Raw genomic sequence first — 7,300 nt, 5'->3', positions numbered from 1 at the left:
AACTCCTTTGCAGAAAAAAATTAAACCTTCTGAATAAATAAATAATACAAATTATACTCATGAATTAAACATTCTAATAGGGCGGCCCAAGGTACTCATGAATTTAAAAAAAAAATATGATTTTTCTTTCCCGTTAAAGGGTAAGGGTTTCTTTTACTTGTTCTCTCTCGTTTCACAAAGATGCAGGTCTTGTAGAGATTAAAAAAAAAAAAAAATTAATAATTTTACAGTACTGTTTTTGGGAAAACCACACCAATAATCTAGAATTCCCTTTTCTATAGGATTTTTTTTTTTTGTAACTGATTTATTAATCTACGGAGCAGAAAGATTATTGCCAATTTCAGTGCCTATATCAGCACTTTAGATACAAATTGCACTTCAAAAATATATATATACATACACATTCTGATCTCTCTGAAATATTTGAGAAAATGTTAGGAAATATTTTAAACAAGTACTGTTTGTATAAACAAAAATTCATATAGTTTGTATTTACTCCAAATTATAATTTCACATACAACTACACTGTGAATAAACCTTAACAGCCCTTTTTTTTTTTAGGTGCAATTTGTAACCTTTGACTTCCTTATTTTAAGACAATCTACTTTAAAAATTGACTACTGGTCCATCTAAAAGAATTTTCAATGAATTAAACAACTTGATAACTAACACTCTTGAGTACTCGTGAACACGTTTACTTGCAAAACTTTCTTTCTCTTTGATAACAAGTTTAAAATTTTTTTTTAATTGCATTTTAGAAGATGTAATTTTAATAGATTTGTAAAATTTGTGTAATGGTGCAAAATCGGTGAAAAATAAAGGAATATGTAAAAACCACTCCAAGATCGCCAATAATCAAGAAGTTAAAAAATTGAAATATGATTAATAAATATCAGATTTTGAAATGGCCTAGCACCTTTAATTTTAAAGATATCGAATTGCGATTTCCGGTTTCTTTCATAACTTTTTATACTCTTTAAAACTGTTATATGGAAATGGGGGTCAACAGCGAACCCTTATTTTTGGACGCGCGTCTGCCGCCTATGCGGGCAGGAATCTAAAATTAAGTTGTATATTATGAAACTAGAGGTGACGGGCAACAAATTATTTCTGTACCATTTTTTGCTCAGGCCAACCGTTTAAGCATGAAATGCATTTGAGCCGCCTTCAAATGAACACCTGTGTTTATATATATATTATATATATATATATATATATATATATATATATATATATATATATATATTATATATATATATATATATATATATATATATATACATATATATATATATATAATATATATATATACATATATATTTATATATGTATATATATATATATAGTATATAATAGTGTTTGATCTAGGATTCTCCAATAAATACATATATTATTGTAACTAACATTGTCCATGGATGCATAAGCCACTTAATAACTTATTTCCACAGCAATTTGTGTAAACGATTCTCTATTATTTTCATACAATTGCCTTAAATAATACACCAACGTTTTCTAAATTGTTGAAATAATGAAGTGTGGATCATTTTAGATTATTAACTTCACCTCATTTACCTTTTATTATGTGTATCTTCCTGTTATTCTTCTTTTTTAAAATGAAAATAATATTACATTTATAAACTATGTTTTTAAATTTGCACGGTGTTGCGGGTTACGTCCTTCTACTAGTCAGAAAAATTATTGCTTTCGTGCAGATTTTCGGTGGTGATGTTAACTGGAAACATCATATTTGATGTCCACTTGATACCCTGACGCAAATGTATATTTCCGGCACTCCAAATATAAGAAAAACTGCTTTCTTAATAGCTTCAGCCACATTCTTGGCAGTGGCAGTCCATAGGGGCACCACTACACTATACTTGGTAAAATAATCCGAAATCACTATAAATCTTTTATGGTTTTTGATGCAGGGAATGGTCCCATGATGTCTGTGGAAACCAACTGCAATGGCGGTCCTCTTTGCATTGGTCTCTCATCAATCCTGCTTGTGGTCGCTGTAATGGTTTCCGGGAAGCGTATACTTCACATCACTTTCTATGACTGTAAAATGACCAAATGTATGACCAAAAATATTGCTCTTTAACTATGTAGAGTTTCAAAAATCCCAAAAGTCCTTCCTAAGCTTCATCATGACTATCTATCATGACCTTTTGAATTTGATACTTGGGAACCACTGATAAGAGATTGTCCGTGCCTGATAGATTTCGTGCCTATCTCAAATTCGTTTTAAAAGCATGTTGCCTCTGCCGCCAATTGGGGAATCTTTTAAGGTATCTAGCCATCCTTTATTCAATGGTTCAAGCTGGGTGATTTTTAAACTCAGAGTGGCAACTGGCGAATCCACATGAAGTCATGAGTATTTGGCATCTGCATCTGCAAGCATTGTGTTGTTGCAGTTTGAGAACCCATCTAGTTCGCCTCCACTGCGGGTCCTTCAGGTTATTTAAATCTTTTTATTAAATTTAAAGAGAACTCAGTTCGAAGGCCAGCAGCGCACAAAAACGTGAGGGCGCCAATGTCCTTAGTTGTTAATGAGTTGTTTCTTAGTTGTTACTCCTCTTAGAAAAATTATTTATAATGCAATCTACAACTATTCAGACAAACTGTCTCCATGTTGTTCTTGTTTTTTTGGAGGTGAGGATAGGCAGGGAACGAAGGGCGTTCTTCCTTATCAACAGGAGCTAGTGTGATGCACTTATTTGTTAAATGCTGACTCTAAGATACCACCTCACCGCCTAGAAAGGTGAAGTAAGTGGTATGCTAGAAAGGCCATAGCTGGAGATGTGTCCGTCGGACGAGTTTTCGCCACTGGGTCAAACTTAGTGGGACTGCCTTGTGGTGGATCCCAGTGAACAATGCGGCCCAAATTTAGGCAGCCGGCATCCTAGACAACAGACAATGTCGTGAATCATGTTTAAGTATACCAAAATACGTTTTCTGAAAAACAATTTTTTCGTGATATATTTACATTCAAAACGTTTTAGATCTCTAAGATCTTATCTTCAGTATAATTTTACTAGATTCATAGATTTTTTCAGAGCCTTTATCGCCTACTTTATATCTATTTTGTAGTGCCTTTTTTATGTATTCAGTTTTATATTTTGAGCTACCTGGGTTAGCCTGTTGTACATGAACTTAAGACTTACTGTATGCAACATTTTCCTCATTAGGTCGTTTATTTGCCTTTAGAGTATTTTTGTTTGTATTATTATCATTATCAGCATTAGTACTTACCACGTCCATCAAGTTAGCAAGTAAGTTAGTATTATTATAATTGATTGATTGATTGGTAACATTCGGTTTAATGGTAGTATTATTTAAAGATGACTTATCTTACTTTAAGATGGTATTATCCGGAGACCCTTGGCCCCTGCTGTCTGCCGACATTTCACTTTTCACTTCTTAAGGTTTATGAGGGAGAATGGCAATATATTATGATCGGAAAATAACTACACAAACACAAATAAAACCACAGCGCACTGACAATATCACTCACAACCGGGTCTCAATTTTGGTCCGCCACACTCAATCGCAGACACATACAGTCTCAGAAATATAGATAATAAATGTTTTAAACTCAAAATCAGGACAAAAGCGATTAAACTGACTGAAATTAAATATTGAACACAGAAATTTTTTTCTGTGAATTCACTATTATATCAAACCATAGAAACTGAGACTTACGTTGTGTTAATCTTAATTTCTCTAAATTAATATTAAATTGGGTTTAAATTTAATTACACTTTTAGCAAAAATATCTATTTTTTTAAGAAAATGTATAGTCCAGAAACCAGTTTATATTCAACAAGTCTAAAAGAAGCCATTGCTAAAATGACGTTCCAATTAAATTCAAAGAATTAAAAGCGCCACAAAACTATCCCCACTCTTTGTATGAATTGAAATAAAATATAGAAATATAATTACATAGTTGAATGACCAGGATTATTTTGTTCTTAATTTATTTACTCTCTAGCACATTAATTAATAGTTTCTGCAGAATGGAATAGGTTTCTATTCCAAACTGATTTTTCTCACTTTTTTTGTTTGACTCGTTGTAGTGCCATGTTCATGTATTTTTTTATTATTTAAAGAAATATGTGTTAATTATTATACATGTATTTTTGTTTCATGGTTCTGAAATTCTAAATCGATTTTATGAAGTTGTCAATATTTGTAAAAACAGAAATCAGTTACGTGGGAGTGAAGGGGCGTGCCGTGTTTGCATTTGCAGCTGCTGTGTTTTGCCTTCGTACCTTTGTCAACATATTCATGTCAAGTTTTCAATTTTGTTTGCATGCCACTTAAGTTTTCATCTCATTTTGCACCTTAAAATGGTCGATTTGAGTGGAGGCCCCGATGGACCTATTGAACATGGGTTTAGTAATTCAGTATTTATTGTTCCTGGTGCTATAATTTTTGGGTTATCAGGTAATTGATTAAATTCTGTTTACTAAGATCTGTACTCCTATTTAATTTCAAAAGCAGTAGATTTAATACATTCAGCGTGTGTTATGTCAGAATGCAAATAAACCCTGACTTTTGAATAAAATTGAAATAACTTTTTGTTATTTTTAATGGCAACATCCAGGGATGTGGTCATTTGATTATCATATAATTAATTACTTATTGCTTGTTATCGTATTTAAACAAGATAAAAAAAGACTTGTGTGCGTAAGTAATCCAAATTTTTCATTAAAAGCAAATAAATTGTTGCAACCTTTTTTGCAAAATTGTTTATATTTCATAATTGAAATGACCTGAAACTGAATTAATCAATTTCTGTTATTAGATGTTTCATTTTGCAGTTGACTCTAAGCCTCTTCATTCTTTGATAAATTAATAAGGAAGTAGGAATATTCTTAATTGAATTTCTGTTGTCGTAAAGTTCTGAACCTACTTCGATTTTCGGAGTTTAAAATTTCTATTTGAACAATTGCTTTTTGTTAACTTCTTCCTTAAGTATAAGTATGATGGGCAGATTTGAATGGCAGTAAGAACTAAGGTAACCAGATTATGTTAACATTAATGATCGTGACAGTATTGCTTTGGTAGCAGATTTTATACCATTTATGCTTTGGTAGATTTCCATTTAATTTGTTGCTAGAGTCTAGATTGCGTAAAAAGAAAAGAAGATTGTAAAAAAAAAAAACGTAGATTGTGTGAAAAAAAGAGTGATCTGGAAGTTCTCGTTATCAGTTGTGGTTGGGAAGTCTATCACTTCCTAAATATAAGTCATATATAAATATGTCACTCATAGGAATCTACATCCGTGAGAAGTTCAGTATCTAAGACTGTAATCTATTGAGCAACTTTGGCCGTGGATTTGCAGAACCGAAGCACAACGCATTTGAGGTCCTATGAATGTGGTGGGCGGGGTATCCCCTTTACTGAAGGTGTTCTGCTTGGCACTGATGCCAAGATTCTCTGAGAGTATTTGTTCATCTTTTTCGGCCTGAGAAGTATAAAGTCAAATACAAACTTAGCACTGTTAACCACAATAACGCCTGAAAATTATGATCCTAAGAGGTAGTTAACTGTTAACCACTTCGATGAAGCTATTTGTATGTAGTTGCAATTCATAGGAGAGTAAAATAAGGGAAGATATTTCTATATGAAAAGGTTATCGTACAATTGGAGTATATTATTACGCGAATAGCGTTGCTTGCCTTGAGTTCATGATTGATCTCGACGCGGGGCAATATCAGTGATCTTGCCAAAAAATCAAATTAAAGCTTGAAGTGAAATTCTGTAGGAATCGGATGTACAATCTCTGAATTGGATGAAAATTCAGAATAAAAGAACAAAGATAGATGAAATCGTTACCTTTTCTTTAGGATTAATAAATTCCTTATTTTTATTCCTCAGTTCCAGAATTTGTAACCATGTTTTTTACTCTTAAACACGTAAAATAAGATATCTTATATCAGGCACTGACATTTAATTAACGCTGCACATTTTATCAGATTTTTATCGAAAATACACCTTAATATTACTTCACTTACCTACTATCTTCACTGTAAGAACAGTATATTACCTTTTCATAATAATTATTTTTTCCAGCTTTCTTTGGGTGGAAATTGTATCAGAGCATTAAAGATAAGGAAAAGAAAAAAGAAGAGAAGAAGAAACTTAAACAAAAGAAGAAAAAATAAATATTGCATCAAATAAAATGGTTGTCGGACGATTATTTTAATAAGAAAAGACTGCGCTTCTTAATACACGAATAATATATGCTAGGTACATTGCATAATTTAGGGTATTTTATTTTATTCATTGCTAAACAATCAAGTTTAAAGACCTTTAATATTTTTGTTTCCTAGCGCAAATTCAATCGACATTAATTAAAAAAGAATCATATTATGTTAAAGGGTTTTACTTTAAAAAAAAAAAAAATTAGAAACAGAAAAAATAAATAGCAATGTGTTTTTTTTAGAAATACATTTTCTGTTCCTAAAGGCTTGAATCCTATTTGTAATTTGATTAATCAATTACTTCCATGGAGCAACACAAAGGTAAGATATAAAAAATTAAAATTGTCATGAGTCTAAGAAGGCTTTCCAGTTATTTCGCTCTTCTATTTTTTTGTTTTTTTTGTTTTCATAAACAGCCAATGAATTTAAGATTGTAATTTTCTCTTAGATGGAATTTATTTTAGCTGCTTCTTGTAACACATGTAGCACTCATGTTCTACTATTTTGCAATATGTGGAACAGCATTTTCTTCTATCGTACCATAGGGATTACTTCCACACAGCAATTTCTTCTGCTGACTACTAGAAAAATTAGTATTTTCTGATTACAATTATTTAAATTTTTGATGACAGATGTTACTAGCTAATATCTTAAAATTGTTATGCAGTTAGACATAATATATTCTTGTATTTCAATCGAGATCGTAAATAAAGTATACACAACATCAGGTTCATCGCTGATTCTGTACTTTAATAAAATAAAGTTGATTAACTTTAAAGATTAAAATTTCATTTCCTGTATACAAAATTAACGCTTTTAAAGTGAACCACTTTAAAACCTGTATCTTTGAGTTTAATTAAAGGTAAGAAAGAAGTCTCAAATTACTGATCACTAACTGTTGAAGAGTGTTAGTAGGCAAGTCACTAATTACTTTCTGAAATTCTGATTAGTACAATACAAACCATCTTTGTTGTAACTGAATTAATTTTCTGTAATATCCCTCACACTTTTCTCTACAAATGCGTTAGTACGAATTCTAACGAGCCTACAGTGATTAGAGCTATCTACGATTTCTGAAGGGGCAGTTTCAT

The 7,300-nt window shown here is 31.4% G+C and overlaps 1 protein-coding gene across 2 annotated transcripts; it reads left to right on the top strand.

Moving 5' to 3' along the window:
* Positions 1 to 4,194: 4,194 nt before the first annotated feature.
* LOC141452540 (uncharacterized) lies at positions 4,195 to 6,995 on the top strand. 2 transcript variants are annotated; one of them, XR_012457443.1, is made up of 3 exons: positions 4,195 to 4,446; positions 6,079 to 6,255; positions 6,452 to 6,995. XR_012457443.1 is itself a non-coding variant. In XM_074124810.1 (2 exons), exons 1-2 carry the CDS (start codon positions 4,350 to 4,352, stop codon positions 6,168 to 6,170), a joined length of 189 nt encoding a protein of 62 aa, XP_073980911.1. In that variant the 5' UTR covers positions 4,195 to 4,349; the 3' UTR covers positions 6,171 to 6,995. The 2 variants fall into 2 exon arrangements, 1 of the variants encoding a protein (XP_073980911.1); XM_074124810.1 differs by having other exon boundaries at positions 6,079 to 6,995.
* The last annotated feature ends 305 nt before the right edge of the window (positions 6,996 to 7,300 follow it).

Source organism: Rhodnius prolixus, unplaced genomic scaffold (assembly GCF_049639745.1).
Source record: "Rhodnius prolixus isolate KJV_2025 unplaced genomic scaffold, Rpr scaffold_3, whole genome shotgun sequence".
In the NCBI taxonomy this organism is placed as follows: Eukaryota; Metazoa; Arthropoda; class Insecta; order Hemiptera; family Reduviidae; genus Rhodnius; species Rhodnius prolixus.
The sequence above is the reverse complement of the archived record's forward strand: the minus strand, read 5'-3'. Positions and strand labels throughout refer to the sequence as shown.

Coding starts and splice junctions, on each gene's coding strand:
- LOC141452540 (XM_074124810.1), top strand. CDS start 4,350: ATGGTCGATTTGAGTGGAGGCCCCGATGGACCTATTGAACATGGGTTT. Junction 4,447..6,078: donor TATAATTTTTGGGTTATCAG/GTAATTGATTAA, acceptor TATTTTTTCCAG/CTTTCTTTGGGTGGAAATTG.